The sequence below is a fragment of the Python bivittatus genome, unplaced genomic scaffold, assembly GCF_059951505.1.
Source record: "Python bivittatus isolate LINGU-HERP-01145 unplaced genomic scaffold, Pbiv_v1 ctg000330_np1212, whole genome shotgun sequence".
NCBI lineage: Eukaryota > Metazoa > Chordata > Lepidosauria > Squamata > Pythonidae > Python > Python bivittatus.
This window is the reverse complement of record NW_028277058.1, coordinates 8,589,522-8,613,992: the sequence shown is the minus strand read 5'-3', so window position 1 is coordinate 8,613,992 and position 24,471 is coordinate 8,589,522. Positions and strand designations below refer to the sequence as shown.

Sequence of the window (24,471 nt, the reverse complement as noted above, 5' to 3'; positions counted from 1 at the left end):
TTGATCATAAATGTCATATTGTGGACTGTGCATGTTAATCAATTGTTACATGCAGCAAAAGAAAAGCATATAGAGGTACTGGGCTAGTAGCCTTTTACAAAAGGAGCATTTTAAAACCATAAATTGTTACAATAGATGCTTTAAAACGGTGTTTGTTTTCTTATTTTAGCCTTTGGATCTTGGATAGTTTCATGTTCTTTAGATACTTGCTGGGCTGCTTATTCTGTACTCAGGATATTTTTCATGATCACCCCAACTGGATTAACATCTTTTTTTTTTAAGTTTCTGGGCCACTGCAAGCCACCTAAGGTCCACAGAGCTGACCCACAGCTGCTGTCTGCAGCAGAATTCGCAGGCATATCAAAGTCAGTGTAAATTCCCCAACATGGTCCTGAACTGAATCACAAGTTCAGTTTGACAGACACTGTGTGAATTCTTCAGCTGATCACCCTGATCACAGGCTTACAGTTAAGCTCTTTTTCACCATTTCTGTAGAATATTTGTACACATCAAATCAAATTGAATAAAAGCATAGTATAAAATAATGCAAGACTTTCCTACCAATTTTTAAATTCCCTTGCATTGACATGTAAGTGCAGATGTCAGAAGCCTCACAATCAATTGCTGTAAGAGTCTTGCAGCTTCTTACAGCAGACAGAAATTACAGGTGGAAGCATTTTGCCATTAATGTTGTCTTGAAATTGTGGGATCTGCTTACTGTCAGCCCGCATTTGTGCAGTGCACCATGATCACCGGATGAGTAGCCCAACAGATTCCGGTGACCCTTTAACTACACAGTTACATAAAAGGTTACTCGTTAAGTGGCCTTTTGAGGTCAGTTTCTGTTCTGCAGTATTTTAGCCTAGAGAACCAAGGCTGGCTCCTCAGAAGACTTTTTCTTGATTTACTAAGAACAGTTTCAATGGGTAGTTGACTATGTTAGAACCAAACGTAGCTATGCATTAGGTTTACATTATATCCCTATTTTAGAAACATCACTAAAAGTATTCCCTGTACCAGGTGGTAAAGTTTTTGATAATGAGAAGAATAATTTGTTGTCATTGCTTCTGTTTTCAATACTGCAGTGCAATCACATTCTACTCTTATTTACCTTTACTATTTTGATGAGAGTCTTCAGCTGGTAGAGATGAAGCTGGAGATCTAATCTATCAGCCAGCCACACACATATGACTTTCATGGAGCTGCTGTACCACTGCTGCAAAACAGAAGGAGGAGAAAAAAAAAATCCAGTCCAATTTTACAGAATTGGCAATGAGAGGTAAATGGAGCACTTAGAAATAGCTACAAATCAGCACTTGAATTCAATAATGCCTTAATTTCTGTTAATAAAATAGCAAGTGTTGTTGCTAGGAAATCGGTTAACTGGACCTCAGTTGGTCTTGATATGCATTAGCATGAGCAAAAAACTGCTCAGAGTTGCATCCCATATATGTGCAAGAGTTTTTCATCCTTTGCTACCCATAAGCAAAAAATAATAATATAGATTTATAACGTATGTCAGAAAGCCTCAGTGGTGTATAGAATTAAAAACATCATACAAAAAATACTAATTCATTGAGGAAATATACAAATAAGAAAATTCTAACCACTCATCATCACTTGAGCAAAATTACAAATTGCCCCGGCCTCTGGTGAGTTTGAAAAGCCAAGCTTTTAAAGCTATTCTAAAGGACAAGAGGGTCAGGGCCAGATGGACCTGGGAGGGGGGTGAGGAATGATATTAAACACTATTAAATGCACACTCCCCTGAAATAACTATTAAAACAGGAGGTGGAGGGAGATGCTATAGAAAGGAAAACAAAAAACAAAAAGGTAAGCTCTGCAAATTTAATTTAGGAAATCCTTTCAAAATCAGCTGCTATTGCTGTCTCCCTGTTCATATTTGTGCGCATCAACATTTTTTTAAAATTTTAGGTCCTGGAGTAAGGGAAAATTGTCTTGCCAGGTTTACGTAGCTTTTGATGTACATGAGGCCAAAGCATGCCTAGGAGAAAAGGTTAGTCAAACTCAGAGCTTAGGTTTGTGAGCTTTCTTATATTCCTCTTCAATAAGCCATTAAAAGACACATTTTAGGGATAATTCATAACCGGGGAAAGTTAGTATTAAATATGAGGTTTTACAGTGGGTATCACAGGTAAGAAACCATCCACAGGATGGGTATCACTGAAGAAGTTGCTGCCAAGCAGGAGTTTGTACTCTTGAGGGTCGGGAAAGGCTGCATGATTCTAGATAGAGAGATCTGGGTTCCCCACTGGCTTCAAAGAGTTTTACTTATGCCATCATTTTTCTTTGTCAAGGGCTATGTTGTTCATGTACTGGATCTGATGTCAGATCTAGCATGACCTCCAATCAACCTAGCATGGACCTCTTCTCCGATCGTGCTCCAGGTTCTCTTTTATTTTTCCTTTCTTTTCTGGCAGTGTCATTGGGCCAGTTTTAAGTATTAACATTAGTCATGTTATGTGGCTTTACATGCTATTGATGCTAATCTATGCAACAGGTTTATAGTGAAAACCTTAAAATAATTTTTAAAAGGATAACAACCTCTTAAAATGTATTTCTGAAAGTCTTATTCATATACACACATATACATACATGTGTGTGTGTGTAAGTAATTCTGAATTTTAACCCATGGTTAACAGGTGGCATTCAGTGAATCTTGTCAGGCACATTAAGATGAGTATCATGTAGCTTAACAGATGGCATCTGAGTCAATTCACTTGTGGTGATAAATTCACACTCACCTGATAAATCTCTTAATTGCCATTTGTTCTTTTGTATCTATTCATTGTTACATGCAATATGATAGGTCCAATCTGTTCTCTTATCAAGCAGACTTTTAGACAAATTAACCTCAGAGGTACCCAACCTGATTTGGTGCTGAGTTCTAAGGAAAGACCAAGACCCTCAATAGAGAAGGGGGAGCTCACCAGTTATGCAAAGGAGACCGGGCATCATCAAACAATTAGTCAAGAGCCAAAGTGATGCCTCTTGCATAAATGAGCAAACCGCAGTTACTATGACAAGTGCTTCAATTTGTAATTCTATGAAAGGAGATTAATAGGGTTGCATGAAGAGACCAGAACCCTGACCACACAAATGCCATGTGTTCCACACACATAAAAAGATGGGGCTGAGCTTCTCTCCTGTCCAAACATTCAAGACGCTAAAAATATGGAGAAGATAACTGGCAGACTTAATTTAGTTTAGAAGTTGAAATTTACCATTTTCCTTCATTGTCCATGGCTACTTATAATGGGATGGAAAGAGAAAGGTCTTAATTGTAAATAATTTGCACAGCATTTTAATATTCATCATGTAATATTAATTCTTAATGCTTTTCTGCAGTATTCAACATCTTCCAAAGTTCTTATTCATATAAAATGGATGCTTGTATGACAGTTAAAAAAAATTGCCCAGAGTTCCTAGCAAACATGCATTAGTATATTCTTTTAAGCAAGAATGTGGATAAAGATGATAGCACTCATATGCTTCTTACATGATAGCCAGAATAAGTAGCTGGAACCTATTTTTGAACATTTTTCCTAACTAACAAAATTGAGTTAGGAAAGCCATAATAAATGGTATATATAGTTTGATTTCAAGTTAATACAATCTTGGGACACTGAAAGTAATGGGAAAAGCAACTAACTGTGTTTGTTCTAGGAGGTATATTGTGTTCCCATAACAAATCCTTCCGCTCAAGAATTTTGATCCAACTTAGTATATGAAAGAGCATTACAAAGTAGATGACTCCATATCTCTCATCCTTCTAGTGAACCAGAGGACCCACATCTCTTTATAATGCTAGCTTGTAAAGAAAAACATTTACTGGGATAGTCACTATTCAAATTAAAGAGGGGAAGGAATCCTGGATGAAGTTTACCAGCCTTCTGCCTCTCCCTCCCTAATTTCAGCCAAATCATCCCCTTCTAAGACCTCTAAAATCACAATAGCTAAGGGGGCAGACACAAAAAGAGAAGGGCACTGGCCTCCTGTGCAACATGAACAAAGCAATTTCTTCATTAGGTCCAAGCAATGTTGACAGGCAGTATGCAATCTTTTGGTGTTTTTAAGACAAAGGTCTTTTAATATTAGTGAATTCTGTCTGCTAGATATCAAAGTTCCCTAAATTACCCCCCAGGCATGGCAAAGCATTTGAATACTTTTTTTCAGTCTCCACCCACTACACTAGAATCACATTCTCCTGAGCCTGATGGGCAAAAAAATTGAAAAAGCATTATAATGCACCCTGATGTCAAGCCTATGGCATTATTGTTATGGGATGCTGTGGTCTACACAAGAATAAAAACAAAATGTGTATATTCGCTATATTTTTTCACACTGGTGCCTGACAGCAGCCAACCATTTAAAAATAAAATGGGTTCTACCCCTCCTTCTCTTGCTAGTGCAGTCAGCTCCTGTAAGGGCATGTATTACTCACTTCATTTTCCCTTGAAATATCTCTTTTGAAGTTCTTTTTTTTTTTAAAGAGAGGAAAAAGGAAAGGCTAGGGTTGACTCTGCAAGACCCCTGTATTTATTCACACTTATTGTGCATGACTGTAGACTGGTAAATCATATTAGCAGCCCGTCTCCCCATCAAGCTGCTACTTGCTTTTCAGCCCTGGGAAGGTTCAACAAATCAACAGGAGCACGGAAAACAGAACATCAGTCTAATCTAGTGTTTAAGGTGAAGTTTTCAAACCCAATCTAAGAAGATCTTTAGAGCAAGTAACAAGCTGAAGGGCTCAGAAGGTGGTATTGACAATGAAAGAGTGTTGAAATATTGAGAAGCGCAGCACTTGTGCATTTTTAATAACAAGAGGGTCAACAAGGACACAGCCCCCTCCGTGCCAATAGTTGCCACCGCCTATGGAAATTGCCACGCCAGACCCATAAACGCTTTCAGTTCATCAGCCGTCTTAAACACCCTAAACCTCCTCAGTGGACCTTTAGTCTTGAATTAACAAACCAAAGCAATGAAAGAGGGTGCAGACTGAATGGCTGGCATTGATCCCCAACTGTGTTCAGCACTGCTACAAGCCCTGAAAAACTCTCTCTATTGTCAATAGAAATTGACAAACCCTCCTCTCCTAAATAGTACAGCTGAGCCAGGCTAGATCCACGCAGCTGTAAAGGGCTCCACTCTCAGGGTCCAGGAACACTAACAATAGAACAAGCATGAGCTCTTTGTCAGCTGCAGACTCGGCAATTTTCTAACAAGGATTAAAGTTGTTTCTCGGCAGTGTTAGTGAAAAGAGATTTAGCAACATACCGAGCTTTCTTCAGGCAAGTTAAAGAGAAGTAGTTAAGGAATTTCATTATTCTGTTGACTATTGGAAAATACAAAACAAATATGTTCAATATTCACAATCCTTATCTCCCTGTTTTCCCTCAACTCTTTATAACATTTTGAGAGCGATTAATTAGATGTAGTAACTTGTCTCTTGAAATCATGCACTCCAGATTTCCCCCCCTCTCTTTTCTTTCTTTTCTTTTCTTTTTTAAAGATGCAGCTGTTTGCTACCTGGAATGAAGACTCAACATGTAGTAATACATAAAGCGGCAGTCCATTCAGCTCCGATATTTCTATATCTGAATCACTAGACCACATACAGTTTTTCTTTAGGTTGGTTCTTCTGGCAACTGTCACTGACAGAATGTGTTTTTTGATGAAGAAGGGGCAAGAAACGGTAGCTTTGTTTAGGACGGATCAGCATTTTTGTCCCTATGTTAGGGCACAAAGCAGCAATGCTAAAATTAACAGAGGAACCCAACAGTAGCACCTAATTTTAAAATTGATTGAGTAACTAGGAATTGCTATTGTAAAAATCCGAATAGATTTCATTAGCGACATTAGATACACTCATAGCAAAGGCGAAAACTATTTATTTCTTTGACATACCTGCTGATTAAAATAGGAAAAGGATAAATACTATGTTGATAAATACAGGACTTTGCCCTTTTTGATGCTAGAACATTTTCTAGCACCTCACCCCTGGACAAAACTCAGCACTGATCAGAAGTTAAGGACATATTCAAACAATCTGAAAGGACTCTTTATAACAAGGTGATTTAATCCAAGGCAGGTAGGAAAGAAAAATAAAATAGTACTTAAGCAGACAGAGCTGGAAACAACCAACTAAAATGTCAAAAACTGCAGCAGCACAATTTGTATTATTTACAGAATTTTATATTACATACGGTCCTTGCAAAAAATAATAGCAAAGCAGTCTGTATTTTATGGAAAAATATATATATTTTTAAAAGCCCCTATTTATACATATAACTCTCCTCCCAGTATATTTTCAGCAACCGTGTGTTAAGGGGAATGTGACTGACCAAAATAATTACATGGAAACATCTCATGGCATACATAAATCTACACTGTCATCGCTCACCATTTAAGTTTTTTCATATATTTGTGAGCTTTAATTACCTTTGCAGAATTAAATGTTTTCAAACATAAGCAACATAGATGCATAAAAATGCCTCCAAATCTGACTTGAAATGAAAAGAAGATGTAATTTGAAAGATTATCCCAGAACATTTCAGATGCTTAAATATTTACATTTTGGCAGAACATTATGAACCGAACATGATGAGACAGTCAATTGTATACAAGTGTATCAGCTGGCCATGCATACAATATCAGAGCAAATGACTGTATATACATTTGGGTGTTCTTCATTATCCATATGCAGTTCAAAATTAACATCCTATTAAGCTTCCTTACTTTCCTTAAATTTTGACTTTTATCATTGAAACCACCTATTAACTGAATGCAATCTTCTATTATGGCATGTTCACCCCACTAATTATCTTAGATTGGCTAATTTATAGTTTCCTAGTCTCTGTCAATGCACTTGAAATGAATATTGGCTAAAAGCAATTCTGCTTTTGTTTGTGTGCAGTGCTAGATCACATTGGTAAAGCTCTGCATTTGTGTCAGAATTAATTTCAGGCAATTATTCTGTGTGTTTGTAACTACATTAGTATCAGGACAGGAGCACTGTTGTTGTTTCTGTGTGTATGGGACAGATGATTCCCCTGCAGAACAGTAACCCTTTAACCATATTATGATGTGAAGTTGCTAAATATTTTAAATCATGGTTATGAAATCCACATGCTTCATCTTGGATTTTCAAGGCAGATGGCTGAAGCGCTGAAGAGCGGGGAAACCAGACTGAGAGGAACGTCTTGTGCATTTGCTCAGGTTCTTGACCTTTCCCCCCTCAGGTTATTATGGTTTCAGCCAATAACAATACTTCATAGCCTCAGAAGCAAAGGAATTGGTGGGGATGGCATTTACTCCTCGGCAGCTATAGTGGGGGCAAAAAAGATTTTGCCTTGAAGCCAAACTATGCTGACAGCTCTTTTCAGGATAGTTGCTTGGACCCCATTGGTTACGTAGTCCATTCAAAACATTTCCAAACGATCTCCTTCTGCTTCACAATGAAAACATTTAAGTGGCCATTTACCATTAAATGCGTATACTCTTTATTAAAAACACAGTCCATTGACTGTAAAACTCGGGAGTTCCACTACATATATGGAGATTCAGCATGAGATTTTCCTATATATGCGTGACAACAGTCTTCAACACAGATGCTGTGGTGCTCATGTAGAAATTTGGGCACTGGACTTTGCACATGCAGGGATGTCTAATCAGAGTTCTAATACATTGTTTTGCATACCTCCTTTTTTTGACTGTTTGCTTTCCAGTCTAATTTGTTTTATTTCAGAATAAGACCTCACTGGAGAACTTCACTTGAGTTAGCAGATAGCAAGGAAGGAGGCAGTACTGTTTTTAAAATCAGAATCATATCCCAAACCAGCAAAAGTAGCTCTGAATCTGAGAACTGCTCCTTGAGCTAGCCCCACTACCAATACAGAATCTAGGATAGCATCAAATTGATAAGGGTGTCTGTTAACCTCTCATACACTTCAAAAATGGGGTTAGCCTACACTAGGACATTTTGTTTTAGCCCTCTTCTGAAATACTTTTCAACTTTAGGGAAATTCAAAATAGCAGCCTCTATAAAAATTATCTCCCTTTTATACAATTCCCTTTCTGTGCATAGTTGCTGAATTTAGGCACCCCACCCCTTTAGAGTAGACAGCTCATTCCACCAACACCAGAGGCTGAAATAGCTATGTTAAAAATATAAAGTCACTAATATTAATCCTTCAAAGCAAGCTCATGTTTGCATGGTCAACTACAACTAAAATATATTCAGTTAGTCTATGATGAGAACCCCCCCCCCACTGCACAATATCTGAATATTTGTAAACATATTTTATAATTTTTCAGATCACTTTCACTCTTGACCATTTGAATCCGTCGGAATTAAGGGAATCACAGACTACCTACAGACATTTGCTGTCTTCCTCTGCTCCAGAATGTAAACTCCTTGTCTTTCCTTGATTACTATGAAACAAGCCAGAGAAAGAAGCTCAACAGAATTAAAATAAATTAACTGAGAGACAGCTACAGAAGTTACTATTTTTTTCTAAAAAAATGGCAGCATTTCATTTTCTACAAGAAAATTGAGCAGACAGGACAACAAAGAGGAAAACAAAAGCTTATACTCGCTTTTGTGGCTCTGTGGCAACCTCTTTTTCCATTGTTAAGACCTGTAAAAGTATTGCGATATAACTTCATCCTGTAACTGATATAGCCAGGTATAATTTCCTGTAAGCAGCAGTTCTCAATCTTTTCTTTTAGGACAATTGGTACACCATTACTGAAAAATTTGAAGGGCATCATTAGAAGCCACTGGTTGGCAATGCTACACCTGCAGATACGGCATGCATGACCCCTCTGCCTAATGTCTGCAGAGCCCCAACTTAAAGGGTCATTAATTTTAAAATTCATTTTCATGGCCCAAATAAAGAATGCTAAACCCTTGTGATATTTGATGATCTCATGACATTTTGGCTATTTTGAAAAAAACGTTTATTATAGTGCCCACACTACAGACTACTTGCAGTACTCTGTTAGAAGTCACTGCTCTAGGATACTAAGTGGTAAGAAGATGTGGGATCCAAATGTTCTAATTATATCTCCCAGCAGCCCCAACCAACACAAGCAATGGGAGGAACATTGGAGTTGTCAGTCAGGACCTTCGGGAGGGACAGAGGTTCCCATTCCTGCAAGTCTCTGCAAACCCCACTTTTCTAATTGACAAGGCATTCCAGAAGGTAATCAGCCTCAATAATCAGACTGTTTTTATTTTATTTTTTTCTGCCTCTTTTTTTTCTCAGTGCCTTGAATTTCTGCATACTTCTAGGTTTACCCAAGTATGATACTCCTCTTCCATTTCTCAGAAGAATGGACATCCTTTTGGCCATAATCAACAGTTGGTCACTTAATTTCACTCAGAAGAAATGAAGTTTGAACTATTAAATATTTGTTTCATATGTTTGATATATCCTTTGAAAAGATTCTTTGGAGGGGGGAGAGCTACTTTTATTTGATCTATGATTTCAGAGTTCTTCGCAAGAGAAATTATCTGCCATGAATAGTGGCAAACTTTTAAAAAACTAGTTTAACACATGCAGGGTTCACTAGTAAAGGTACTAGCAATGCATAGTTGGCTACAGAAACTGTGAGCTTCTCCTGCTGATTAAGTGTGTGTATATTTACAGTACATGAGGAAATCAATAAACCCTCAATGGTGCCTTTGCCTGGCATTTCATGGTGGAAAACATATGACCTAAGACAATCCAAATGGTAGAGAACCTATTGATTTTTTCTTACTACACGGAGGCAGCAGGCCCGGTTAACACTTTCTATCAGATTTACCTAGAGTTTCAGAGCTATTACAGCAGGATGCATCCTATTGATCTCAGGAAGGTACTTCTATACTATTTTTAAAGACACCACAGTAAAATGTATATATAATTATGAACGATTCTCTTTTTGTTCTTATCCCTAGAGAAAAACACAGTGTTTTCAGTTCATGGGTTTAATTTTATATTATGAAAATATATGAATGCTTCTCTTTCCCTCCCAAACATTCTGGCCATAGTGGTTATTTAAAAAAAAGAAGACAACATGGTTCATTTAAAACTTATTTCTAAAAACATTTTTCTATTTTAAAAGTTTAGTTTATATCAATTTATGTGCTGCAAAACTGTAATATTACAGCATTGTTCAGAAAATTATTCCATGATTCAAACATATTTTATAATGCTAAACAAATAATTATAATGTTTTAAAATCCCAGTTGTAAAATGCATGGCAAAGCTGTTTGAAAAGAATACACCAAGGATTATTTGAAAATGCAACTATTTCACTGGACAAACTTTGTATGTCAAGATTCTTTCTCTTTTCTTCAACAGGATGCTGACTATATTTTAATTTACACAAATGCCCCCAACTGCTGTTTGGAAGATTCTTGTTCCTCAGGCGTAGGAACATTGGAAGAGGTCAAAGAGATGACATGATTAAGTTTGTGAAGAAGAAATGGCAAGAATCATTCTATAGGTGTACCTTGCTGATTGAATTATGAAAGGGATGGATCCTCACTCAGAGAAAATTATTCTCAACTCGGTCAACAAGAATAATGTAAGGAAAGTCAAGACATAAAAAACTAAAGGTTTTATCTGGATCAGCTAACATGGATCTGAAACCCTAAGGGTCATGTTTAAATCTGCAACCTATTCTGACTGGATAACAAAATTAAAAATCAACAAACCATTACTCTAATTCAAGGGCATTAGAACATTGGTGGGGTTAAAATCTTCAAACTATAACCTAACCCCAAACCAAGTTCAAGGAAAAAAAGTATTAGGATAAATGGGGTAGTAGTATGAACTTTCTCTTAGCGTTGCATATTGAAATCTCAATTCTGAAAAGAAACTGGAAAAGGGCATTAGGTGTATAATTTATTAAGCAAGTAAAAATGAACTTTTTAATTAAAAATGAACTTACTATTACAATATAGAATAAACACATATTGAAGAGTTTGGAGAGACTATAAAATTTGGCTTGAACTTTCACGAAGTTTTAAAAAATAAAGTATTTAATTCTAGAAGTATAGTTTTATCTGCTATTATAACTGATTATTTTATTTGATATTGATTGACTTTTCTTAAGGTTGGCAGAAAATAAATATCTAGAAAAGCAGTCTTTCATTATTTCATCTTTCATCTTTACATAGTGTGGTACAAAATTCCAGGGGTACTTTTTATTTGGCCACCTTATTATTTTAAACATTAAAGCAGACTCACGTATATAATAAAAGACGGAATATTACGATGGACTGGAAATGTATTTCATAAGTGACTTACTGACAAAGCAATCTATTAAGCATACCGCTGCCCTTCCTCCTCTTATTTTAATAATGTTTGTGAGAAATCCACACAAGCCCTAGTGAGAAAATAGGGGGCTGCTCCCAACAGTTTCTGTGAATTGTGCTTTGTGCCTGCACACGCGTACGCATGTGTGTGAGGTTGCCTTCTCCCACAACAGTCTGTTAACGTGTTTGAAAATTTACAAGATTTCCTCTTTCATGCTCTATAGGGAAAACCTGATGCTACAAAGAGTGTTAAAGGAGCCAATTATTTTGCTCCCTTAAATAAAGAAGGAATCTCAGACTGATTCTTATATTCTTTTATTGTCGATGCCAGCCTTAAAAAAAAAAAAAATTAGGCACAATTAAAGGTGAGTTAAAGCTCAGTGGAAATGTAAAGAGTATCAGCAAATCTGAGCACTGCTCAGCTTTTGAATTTCTTTCTTTCTTTCTTTTTTTTACTTCTCAGTTCTTTTAAATGGTTTTCTATGGCAGGAACATTTTTCTTAATTAGTCACAGCTAATTAGTGTTCTGGCATAGACAAGTAATCAGAAATGTCAGAGCTACAAGGCTACATCTCCCTAATCCTTTGATAATAATTTAGCCTCCTGGGAGGGCCTCAAGCTGCGGTAAGTAGTAGTTGACAATAAGGCAAAATTAGGTGGGCAGCAGACCATTAGGACGGAAAAATAAAAAGCACTACCAAGTCCTGCTGAGCACCATCAGGCAACTAACTGCATTGCCAGATGAGGTGCCTGTTTAAGCCTGTGTTGTTAATTAGCTGATTCTACCAGACCTGCCACATATGTCCAGGTGCATCAGGAAAAAAAACCCCAAGAAATCTACTTCTGGGGTTGTGCCAAGTGACAGTTACGTTCCTCTCCAGTTTCTGGAAACCTGATAGCAGAAGCCCACATATTTCTTGAAGATTATTTTGATTTATCAAAGAAATAAGCAGCTCAACACGCTACAATGCATTGTCTTGTGGAGTTTCTCTGGGAATTAGGTACGCTTCACTCAGATTTCGTAGGCCTTCATTCCCATGCAGGTTTTGGATGCGAGAAGAGGACTTTTGAACAGATTCCCACCCAGTTTCAACTTGCAGGTGTTGTCCTGGCATATAATTGAGATCAAAAGAAGAACTTTTTTGTCAAAGCTCAATCATACAAATGATAATTTTACATAGAAAATGATGATGGACTGAAACTAACTTGACAGACTGTAATCTGAGAATGAGCTATTTTGAGCACTGACATTTATATTTTGAGAGAGAGAGAGAGAGAGAGAGAGAGAGAGAGAGAGAGAGAGAGAGAGAAACAACAACCAATTATCCAAACCTTTCCACTAAATGTGAATTCTTTGTAAAACATACTTCAAACTGATCAATAAAAAAAGTGACAGAAGCTATGGTTCTACCATTCAACATACACATCAAAAATGCCCACGCATACTATATTACATTACTTTTCCATATAATGATCAAAGTTTTAACACTAAATATTTAAAACCATCCTTCAGTTCTCTATAGCATGACTAGTAACCTTGGATTGCTTTAGATTTAATAGGACTCTTTAATGTTCATGGCTGAGAATGAATATTGCAGACCTTTGTAACATTAAAACAAAGTTCTGAAAAAATAAAAGGTATTTTCACTAGGAAGTCTCATGATATCACCAAATTTGTATCATCCAGCTCATTCTGCAGCCTGGAAAAGCCACAATGTATTCTAATTAAGACTGTGGTTGTTCCAAAGATTGCTAAAACAAAAACCCTTCAAAATTACAAAGCTGAGACATTAAAAGGAACTTCAAGAATCATTATGACTCTAACAGGAGGGTTGTTTAGGTTAATGTCTTCAACTTGAAAACAACACTGAATGATTTAAATATGATTTTAAAATGTATAAAAATAGCACATTATATCCATGTATTGCTTTAATCTTAGAAACAAATATAATTCCAAGCATCTCTAAGTCACACCCAGTCTCATAGTCCCTACATTTCTATATGGAATATGAATTTTTTAGATAACTTACTGGTAATATCTTAACTTCCAAGTCTTCTGTCATCTTCACTGAACCCAGGCTGATTAAAAGTGAGTATTTCAAGTGAGAAGACACTGTAGTTAGGGTATGTGTCTTACTTTTCAGAAGACTATTTGAAAGGCCCTCTAATATAAGAACTTAACAAACAAAAGCAGATGCTTTTGAGTTACCATCAACAGTAGGCTGAGATGGCAACCAAGGGCATTCAATGGGAGGGAAAGATCATAGCTATCTGTTACTGTTTTTTCTACCACACTAATGTGAAGACTTGAAGTGTTTCTGGTGCTATTGCTACTTGCTTGGAAACCCAGTGGCTAAGAAATGTGCTTTCATCTCATTCTTGTTCTCCAGGAGTGGGTGTTGTTATTTTTTCTTCCTAACTGGGAGCTACACTTTAAATGAGGACTGGAAGAAGCATAGCCTGTGATGCAAATGTATCACTGGAATGGTTGGGGCAACATTTTCAGCCTGATATGGGGAATTTTAAAGTGCATAATGAGTGCCTTAAAGTTCCCAGAGATATCAGAGGCCATTTTTTAGTTCCTTCCCCCTAAACATTTAATCCAGTTTGGGGGAACTTTTGATTGAGGTTATTTTTACCAATCTCCAAAACTAGAAAAAACTGTGCTACCCCAAATCTGTATTGTAACTTCCAAAGTGTAGTGTGGAATTGGGGAGTACTCTGTGAAAGACCAGTTAGTCTTGGAACACTGATTGCAGTTCATAGATAACCACCCTGGGCTAATAAAAAAAAAAGTTCTCTTTTTTCACAGATTTAAATCTAAATTGCTTCCAGATTCTACCTTGTTCACCAACCTTTTAAAGAGACTACAGACAACATTGTCTTTAACTTTGAACTCTTCCCTGCCAGAAAAGTTCAAGAAAAAAACAGCTCAAGGAAAAAAAAAAAGAAAAGCTTAGACAATACCCTTTGATTGGTATTGCCAGGAGCCCTCCATCTGGGAGCACACCTAATGACTGCTTTCACACTTGTGTAACCTCAATGCTGGATTAATACATTTGCTCTAGGTAGGGATGCTTAATCACTACTCAAGAGCTCATGATGAAGGAAGGTCAATGAGAGATGCCATTCTATGAAAGACCTTCAGGCATTAAACAGTGTGCTGGTGTTATCTAGAAAATCTTTAAGAATAAATAGAGTCCTGGATTTACAAAAGGATTACTCCCCATTTGGTCCATCACATGTTCTGCTGCCAAGAGAGAGCACCCCATTGACTTTACCATTCATGCTTTAGGCTTGAAAATAAGGGCACTAAGAGAACTTATTTTGGTAGCTATCTCTTGACTATGAGGTTCCTGTCTTGTGTAATATTCCAGAAATAATACACTTTTAAGAAAACATCTATTGAATTTTGAGATCTGCAGTGAAATGCCAAATTTGCATCAACTGTGGACAAATATTGTGTAGGATCATTTTCAGTGATGTAGCTATATGGTACTGCACCTGTGTACAAGTGCAATTGATAGTTCATTCATACAACTGTGTACTTTTTCTTAAAAACACTGATGTGTGCTATTTGTGAACTAAGACCTTAGTAGTCTGGGGTATGAAGGCATATGGTTTTGAATGTATGTGAGCATGTACAACTGTCTAAGCATGGATTCTGAGTCACTGTTATTTCAATTAACTGAATACTAATTGGAATACTACATGCTTTTGGCCAGATTATTATACATTTAGTGCTTTTCTTGAAAAAGTATATAACTGTAGGGAATTGACCCATGCTAGCACACTAATCTGTTTTGTTCTGGAGTATGGTGTTTCACATTTTGATTATTGATGGTAAAGTTATATCTGGAAATTTATTTTTCCCAAGAAATCACAATGCCTCCCAACATACCTGTCCTAGAACACTTTTCAGTAACATGTTCCAGGGGCACATTACCTTTCTGCAAGAAGTAGGAGAAGGGCTGAGTTCAGACAGCCTGGAGTGGGCATGCAGGCTCAGTGCCAGAACCTGTCTGTCTCCCAGAAAGACTAGGAATAACTGCCCTTCGGAGATGGGGAAGGCGCAAGCACTTTGATTCTGCCTGGTTAGAAATGCTCATGAGCAGGTTGGGCTGTTGTGGGATCCACTGCTGCCAGTGCAAAGGCTTCGGAAGGAGATCCCTACATACAGCTCGAAAAAGGCTGTTTATGTTCAAGAAGAGTAGGAGCAAGTGCATTCCCTCTCAAATTTGCTTTCAACTCCCATTTTGAGAACCCCTACTTTAATTGACAAAATGGTTAAAACATCTTCCACGACAGGAACATGGAAGTCCAAACTCTATGCAAAGAGGAAACGGAATGGTTCTGTACCTAAAAACAGAGGGAAGGGTTACATTCCTCTTCCAAAGCACAATCTTGCCTCTCTTCTGGCTATTCTTTCTGGCAATAGCTACTTTGATGGTCTCCCAAGCCAGCTTGAAACTCTTAACATCTCTTTGTCATAGGCATTCCTCACTGCACATTTGCTTTTTATCTCTAGAGTTTAGATAGAATTCTACAATCCGTACATTTCCAGGAATCCTTTAAGCTTCTGATTTAACTGTGACCTACCCTTGACTTGCCTCAGTTTCCCTGGTAGGTACTGCGCTATCCAATCACTGCCAAAGAAGTCCTGTCCTATGGACTCATCATCTGTCCAAGATGCTGTTGTTCTGGTGACCAGTTGTGATTTGATCACAAAAGTTACTCTTCAGGTTAATTATACTAATTATTTAATGTTAGCGTCCTACGACTGCCTTCCTCCTCAAGGCATTTTATACCTACCCCTCCCTCCCTCCCTCCCTCTCTCTCCCCTTCCCTCCCCACCCCTCAATTTGACACAGCTGCTGCATCATTGTCATTCACATTGCTTTGGGGATTCCAAAGCAACAGATTAGCACCAGAGCATTGCACTGAGCATTTTATAGAGGATTACTTGCAATATGGTGGTTGACGCTCTTCTATTACGTATTCCAATTACATATTTCAAGTTATTCCAATCTGTTTTGGGATGTGGGCTTCTTTGCATCCTGACCGGAGCCCTACTTACTATCTATGCATTCTAAACTCAGTTTATGGCTCTGGATTTAGGTTGAATAGTTCTAGAGCACTCATTATTATGTGCTTCATCTTGATCTGGATACATTTTAATCCATGCAATGTTCAACATAAGCCATATTTCAAAGAGTGAAATGTGGTCTACTTTCACTATTTGTATCATAAGGAAACCACCAGAAATTGGTAATTTACCTTATGAACAATATCACACTGAGCTCACTGCAAAATGTAAATGTTACTTTAAAACATGTTTTGCAGAACAAAAGGAGTAAACATACAGAATTAAAACAAAAAAGTTATGACAAAAAGAAAAAAAGATGAAGAAACTTAAAAGAAACTTAAAACTTAAAAACGTAAAATAAAAAGTGGGAGCACATGTGTATACACACACATGCACATTTGCATACTCTTACCCAATAAAACATCACCAGCCAGTCTCTGATAGATACCCAGAAGCTCATAGTAGTTGGTACTGTATGCAAGAGTATTAGACTAGGTGGTTTCACTTTGATCCAGTACACTTTTACTATATCCTTAAGCAGGGTTGTATACCTAATAATCGCTTAACAATAATAACACTGCTTTAGTTTTATGAGAACTATAATTGCAGATTTATTAGATATTGGTCCTAGGAGCCTAATAAGTAAAGAGCACAATCTATTAAAGAAATTATAGACGCCTGCTGTTAGACTGCTTTAACCCTAATAATGGGCCAAAATTTGCATCTATGCAATTTTTAACCTACTTGTGCCTGATAACTCTTCATATATTTGATGATGGCTATCGTAACTTTAATTTTCTCCAGCTTCAAGCTCTTGATTTGTAAATTAAATACAGAGTGATAGACCACAAGAATGCTAACAAATTTGGGGGGGTGGAACTAAAAGAAATATGCCATGCAAGACTAAACAGCCTATTCAGTAATAAATAACATTCTCAGCTTGAAACTCTGCTTCTTTTTCAAAACAGACATTGTTCTCCCTATTTATTGTACAAATGACAACATGTCAAATTGATATGTAACCTGAAGAAATGCTCAGAAGCATTATTATTTCAGGAAAAAAAGCATGTATATGGATCAGAAAGCATGTTTTCCACAGAAATAATATTTTTAATGAGCAATATTCACCTTTGCCATATGACCAGGTTAACACCAGCTAATTTTATTTTTTTAAAGTCATATACTTTAGCATCTCATTTAATAAGCCTAAAGCCAATTAAAACTCCACCAGAACAGATAGAATTTAGTGCATTATAAATATTTCTCACAGAAATGTGAATGTATGTTTACTCAGCTAGTGAAAGAGCTTTGGAAAAGAGCCCTAACCAAAGTCACTTAGTAGGACAGAATATGAGACACAGTTGCAGTTATGGTGATTTTTTAAGGAATAGATGAAGTACAAAAGAATTTGGTGTTTTGGCTGGTTTTAAAATTAATAAAAGATTAAAATGTTAACGAAAAATATGAGGATACAAGAAGAATTGATGAACAAAATGGATTTTAAGATTGAAAAAAAGGTTAAATATTTGGGGGTGAATTTGACAAATAGTAATTATATGTTTCAAAGTAATTATGCCAAGATTTGGAGTGAAATTAAAAAAGGTATGTTAAGATGGGAGAAACTACAATGGTCATTGCCGGGAAGAATTTCAGTTATTAAGATTAATGTTTTACCTAGAATGTTATTTTTGTTTCAAACAATATCTGTTTTGACAATTGATGTTCTGTTTAAACAATGGCATAAAGATATATCTAAATTTGTGTGGCAAGGTAAAAAAACACGAATTAAGTAGAAAGTTTTACAAGATGCTAAAGAAAGAGGGGGTTTAGGTCTCCCAAATTTAAAGTTGTATTTTGCAGCTTGTTGTTTGGTTTGGATGAAAGAGTGGGTGACTTTGAAAAATAGGAGGTTATTGGAACTAGAGGGGCATGACTTAAGATTTGGGTGGCATGGTACAAATAATAATAGTACCAATAATACATCATTTTATAAAAATTGTCTTTAAGGTTATAACACAATATAAATTTCAATCCTTTCTGCCACATATTTTCCCATTGTTTATGGTACAATAAAGTTAAAGTTAATGTAGATTTTAAAAATCATTTTATTAGACATGCCATATTGAGAATGTGGAACAGATATAAATCTATGTTGTCTCTGAAGGTTCCTTTATGGTTGTCACCACAAGAAGCTTTTTATAGAAGAGAAATGATAATTAAACATAAATGGTTAACTTATGGTGACATATTAGAATTTTTTCAAAGGGACTTTAAAGACAAGAGAAGAACTGATATTAGAAGGATACATGTGTCAGTGGTTTTCATATGTACAATTACAAGAACGATTTAAAGTAGATAAAAGGACATAGTTTTGAATATGGTAAGACTGAATTTGAAGTAGAACTGTGTACTAATGATGAACATGTTATTGCAAAGATGTATAAACTACTATTAAAACTAGAGACAGAAGATGAACAAGTTAAAGACTGTATGTTAAAATGGGCTAAAAATCTTGCCTATAGTATACAGATGAAACAGTGGGAAAATATGTGGCAGAAAGGATTGAAATTTATATTGTGTTATAACCTTAAAGACAATTTTTATAAAATGATGTATTATTGGTACTTGTCACCATAAAAATATTCTAAAAGGTACAAAGGTGGAACGCTGGAAATGTGAACAAAGTAGGGACATTTTATCATCTCTGGTGGACTTGTACAAAAGCAAAAAAAATCTGGAAATGAAATACATATTTGTATACAGAAGATTTTAAAGTTTAATATTCAATCAAAACCAGAGACTTTCCTTTTGGGCTTGAAGGATAAACTCATGGAACTTTGTTTTTGTATATGATAACAGAAGCAAGGCTTTTATATTCACGGAGGTGGAAAGATAAGACATTACCTACAGTGGAAGAATGGATGGTGAAATTGATGGAGTTGGCTGAGATGGCGAAATTGATGGCTTTGATTCAAAATAAGACATTGTGTAATTTTAATGCTAACTGGAAACCTTTTTTGGGCTTTTTGAGGGAAACAGAAAAAATGAAATTATGTGTATGGATTTAATGATTAGAAACAATATGGGTTAATAGAAATAATGGAAGTTATGTTGTAACTTTAGGGCAAGAGTTTGATGTATATTGTTACTTATATCTGTTGCAAGGAAAGTTGGAAGTCAATTCTTTTCTTTCTTTCATCATTTCTCTCCTTTTCTGCATTTTTGATCTTTACTATTTTCTCTTTTTTCAATTTCTTTTTTTCTTCTTCTTTTCTTAATATTAGTTTTTGTTAGTTTTTACTGTTCTTTTTTTAAAAAAATAATAAAATTATTACCAAAATAAAAAAAAAGGAATAGATGAAGCACAAATGTAGTTTTTATAATCTGTGGAATTTATAGGTCAATGATAGTAATGTTTATTTATTAAAAACACCGTTAAACCACCCTTTATCTCTGGAGATATCAGGTTGTTATACAAGGATACAGTAATTACAATATAAAATTCTAAACCCTATATCATCAGGGAGACAAAAACAACTAATTAACATAATTTGACAACCACAAAGTTTAGAGTCAGCTCATGAATAACTTTACTGATTCCAGTCACATATCCATAAGGTGAGTGACTTCACAGTTGGGTACCAGAACTGACACCAAAGCACCAAGAGTGTTTTAAGGGAAGAAGATACAGCTGATATTTGGATCCTAATCATTAGACCTTGAAAAGCAAGGAACAATACCCTGAACTGGATGTAAAAGCAAATGGGCTGCTTCACAGTAGTCTTTATCATGTATGTTTCAAAACCTGTAAGGTCTCAGTAAACCAGCGAGGTAGCTGAACACAAAAGTACTGAAGAGGAAAGGAGACTGTGAAATTTCAATAGTTCATTTAATCTCACAAAACCTAAGTGAGATTAAGTTCAGAATCAAAGGAATACAACCCGTGTTAATGGGGAATTGAAGTACATGCAGGAATCTGTCAAAAATTATTTAAGTTTCTCACAGAAGATCATCTAAAAGCCGTCCCCCACAATCCTGCAGAAGAAAAGGCCAGTCATTTTCCCCAGACTAGTCTGACCATGATTAAACTTCTCCAGACATGGTATGATCATGATTAAAAAGTCACTAATTCCAACTCCATTCTCATGCTTGCAGACTCCATTTGTGCCTTGCCATAAGACAAAAGAGTAAATTCTCCAGTGTGATAGATATATCACTGATTTTGCAAGTTCAAGAATATTTTTCCAAAAAGCTTCTATGCTAATAAGAATATTATAGTTTCCAGGAAGAGTTTTTTGCTACTAGGAGATTTTGATGGTGCAGCCTATGCAATGCAACCTTTTGTTTCCATATGACAGTCCTTTGTTTTGGTGTGGTGTACAGGGAAATTAAAGAGAAGAATGGAGGGAAGAAGTGTTTATGGAAGAATCCATGGAGTCAGGGAGGAGACTTCCTCTATCAGGATTGACAGGCATTCCTGTTCTTAGACATTCCATGACGTTCAAGCTCAAGAAAAGGATGTTGCTGCTGAGCAATGGAACAACAGCTAAGGATGCAGGCTACACTTCTTGTTTCTAACTCAAACAGACAAGAGACACTGTCATTAGTGACAGTGAAAACCTCCCTATTACTACAATTGGAGGAGAAGAGCAATTCTGCTCTATCATGGAAAAAGGCAAAATCTGCTCTTCCTTCCTTATGCCACAGTGCCATTTTATCCACCTATTTCACACCCAAAGACATTTTAAACCTTGTTTTGAATTTAAGAAAGGCCCTTTAAATGCATACAAGCATAATCAAAGAAATTGTCTGAATTAACCCCAAACCTGTTCTCCATTATATTTATGCTGAGAGCTATTCCCATGTTTGTATTTACAGACAAAAAAGCAGTCTATATACCTATCCATCCATAAGTTTTAAAAATCTCCTTAAATGAACAATACATACTGTAGTATGAGAAAAATGTGGTCAAACAAATGTGTTAGTGGAGCGCTCAGTAATTCAGATTCAACCAGGAGCTAGTCACACGTACTAACCTTTCCAACAAGGTATATTGAAACAATATGGACTTCAGAAAAGCTTCCCTATCTTCAGTTTGAAATGCTGAAAGCCACCTTTAGACGTTTCTTCTCAAATAAGGTATAATGGTTCAAAAGATTTAAGGATTACAGATGTGACTTAGTTCTGAAACACTGATGAACCATTATTTTAAAGGCAATTCATTTTCATCCCACCAACCCCCAAAGCATGAATTATTTCTCAGACTCCCACAAAAAAGGTTTTTCATGTTTTTATTTCAATGTATCAGAATGTGGCTTTCCTCTTTCATTTTCACAGATGGTTAAAAATGAGCTGCCTTTTAATGCTTAAGAATGAAAAGTTTACTGCTAATTCACCAGCAAGGGCTCCCAATTTAGAACATTTTAATTATAATCTATCCTCTTCTTGGGCACAGGGTAGTAAGTGGTGAGTCTCTGTGCAATGGAATGGACACAGCATAAAGACTACTGGTCCCATGGCTGAAGACACTCAAACTGCTTAGCCATGACAGCTCTGGAGTTTTCAGGGTTCTACATCCAGATTTGGAACTGTTGTTGCTGGCCAGGCAAAAATCACTGTCAGATATTGTGGCTCAACATGAAGATTATATGGTTATGTCTTTATCTCTTACTCTCCCCATTCATCCAGTTATCAGCCTCGTTTCTACAAGATGGAGTGGACGTGGTTTTTCACAACGCAGTATGTGAACTGATTCCCTTAGAAAGAAGTCTATGTTAGAAACTTCTATTTATTTGTGGTAGCTCATTCATACATGCTACTTTTCATAGTCTTGCTATAAAATATAATGAAATGGACCCCCCATAAAAAAGGTCACTCATATATGCTAACTACTTGATTCAGCACAACTGTGATTTCCCCTTAAAATTGCTGCACATTTACGTGTGAATCAGCCCACTGGAGCCTGACCCTGACAGGAAATATATGTGACAGAGACAGATCTTTTTGTTTAAATTTAGCATCAGATATATATTAAAAAATAGAGTGGAATGGAGACACAATTTTAGAGCCATTGGAAGATATAGCAAAGAAGCTAATATTCACTCATGTCTGCTCCCTAGCCTCACAAAGCTCAGCCGAGAACATTTCTACACAACCTGTTCCTGGAAACACAAGTGAGCAAATATACAATTTGCAGTAAACCTATGTTTAAGCAAATAGGTCTGTAATTATAGGTTGTTTGAGCTTCATTGGTCTAATCCTTCTCTGCACTGAATGCTCGATTACCATTTATTTACATAAATAATTTAAATAATACTATACAACACATATCTTGATACGGTAGCTGCAAGCGCAGTCTGAGTGCATGAGATCTAAAATCTACAAATGGTCAACATCTTTATTTGGACTTCCTAAAATGCTTGAATTTCCCAGGTGAGATGATTAAGAAAACAGAAGACTGGCAATTTTGAGGGTGAAATTGTTAAGTAGCTCATTTCTCTCTGAATAGCCATGGATTTTTAGAACTGTGCCAAGGGGCTTAAACAAATATATTAATCTAGAAAATTAAAATTACTCACAGCACTGTAAATATTCCTAAAGCTAATTTATCGAATCTTGTACCAGAATATGTAAAACAAAAATATGTAAACAATAATCTGCCACAGATATTTGTCATAAGAAGATATAAAATTAAGCTATTGTTTAAAACCCAAATAGCTTTGGCGTGTATACAATTATTCCTGATCAATAGCCCATTTAGTGCCACTGGACTGAGCCCTGATTAGTTTCAGACCAAGCTTTTCCTGAGTTTTGATATACTGAGGGATTTATGCTGTATAATTTATAAACAAAAGCAATTTTTTTTTTTCATTTGCTCATAACTTTGCCAGAAAAGGACAGGAAAGCAGCGAATTGAATTTCTGAGGCTTACTAAGCCTTGCTCCTAAAACAGAGTTCAGAATTTTATGTGAAAAAGGCCAGTAATTTATACTGCACATAGTGCTATTTGTTACCTGACTTTATTGTTTATAGAAATCCTCTTGTAAGTAATTAAAACAATGTAACTTGCACTTAGTCTTGAAACAGCCAGTTGAATTCACTAAACATGCAGCTGGCACCCTGAATATAATTTCAGAAGTGACAAGGTTGGGGAACAGCCACAGCGCTGCCAGCTCTAGTAACAATTGTAATGACTCCAGCAGAGTTACAGTTTAAGAAACATGGAGTAAGACCTTAAGTAATGCAATGATACACAAGAGCAGAGCTTTTGTGCGGTTATTCAGATATTCTATTTCATTATAACTTGCTAACTCATATGAATCATTATTAACACAAAAATACTCTAATACAAAATACCATAGGTACAACAAAATAAACGTAGGCGGACTGTCCACCTGCAGTTTTGAATCCAAAAATCCTGTAAAACCATCAAGTCTTTCCAAATGCTCATTAACATTGCCAGAAGAGTGAATGGTGATTTTTACCCGGAAGTTTTAAACATTTGAAAAATGATAACGCAAGCTGTGGAAAATAGGAAAACACCTTCGAAATGGACCATATGCTTGTCTATCCACCAAACTAGTGTAAAGTTGGAAATATAGCTCTTAATACTTTGTAAAAATGCCAGCTGGATGGATGAGTTTTCTCCCCTTGCAAGGCATCAAAGCTTTTGCAAAATAAGTAAGTAAGTAAGTCAATAAATAAATAAATACATTTTCACACATAGTAGTAACACTTAGCTTATTATAACAGATGATACTTTTTTTCTAAAACTGCTTGCAAATGTCTGTAAAAGAGGGAGCTTGAATAACAAGGTTTATTTCAATCAGTCAAGATAAGAAACAACAAACACTGACATGACATATCCATGGCAGAGAGTCTTGTGTGGTGAGACCCTGCACAACTGACATGAGTGAAGTGTCACAGCAAGGGCTGTGAATTGCTGTTATGAAAACATTTGCAGAAAACTTGCATAATTAAATGAAACTGCTAGAAATGCTTTCTAAAATGCCATGGAGATTGACTGTAAATAAATACCTTCCATGATAAGTAGGAA

The 24,471-nt window shown here is 36.2% G+C and overlaps 1 protein-coding gene across 8 annotated transcripts in view; it reads right to left on the bottom strand.

The window, feature by feature from the left end:
* Positions 1–24,471, bottom strand: part of CADPS2 (calcium dependent secretion activator 2) — a 335,958-nt gene that overhangs the window by 3,150 nt on the left and 308,337 nt on the right. For 6 of the 8 annotated variants that reach the window (XM_025164784.2, XM_007420350.4, XM_007420351.4 and 3 more), the window contains one exon: positions 1,112–1,216. In XM_025164784.2, coding sequence (XP_025020552.2) covers positions 1,112–1,216 — 105 coding nt within the window. The remainder of the gene's footprint in view (positions 1–1,111; positions 1,217–24,471) is intronic. The other 2 variants (XM_088141678.1, XM_088141679.1) reach the window with 1 other exon arrangement.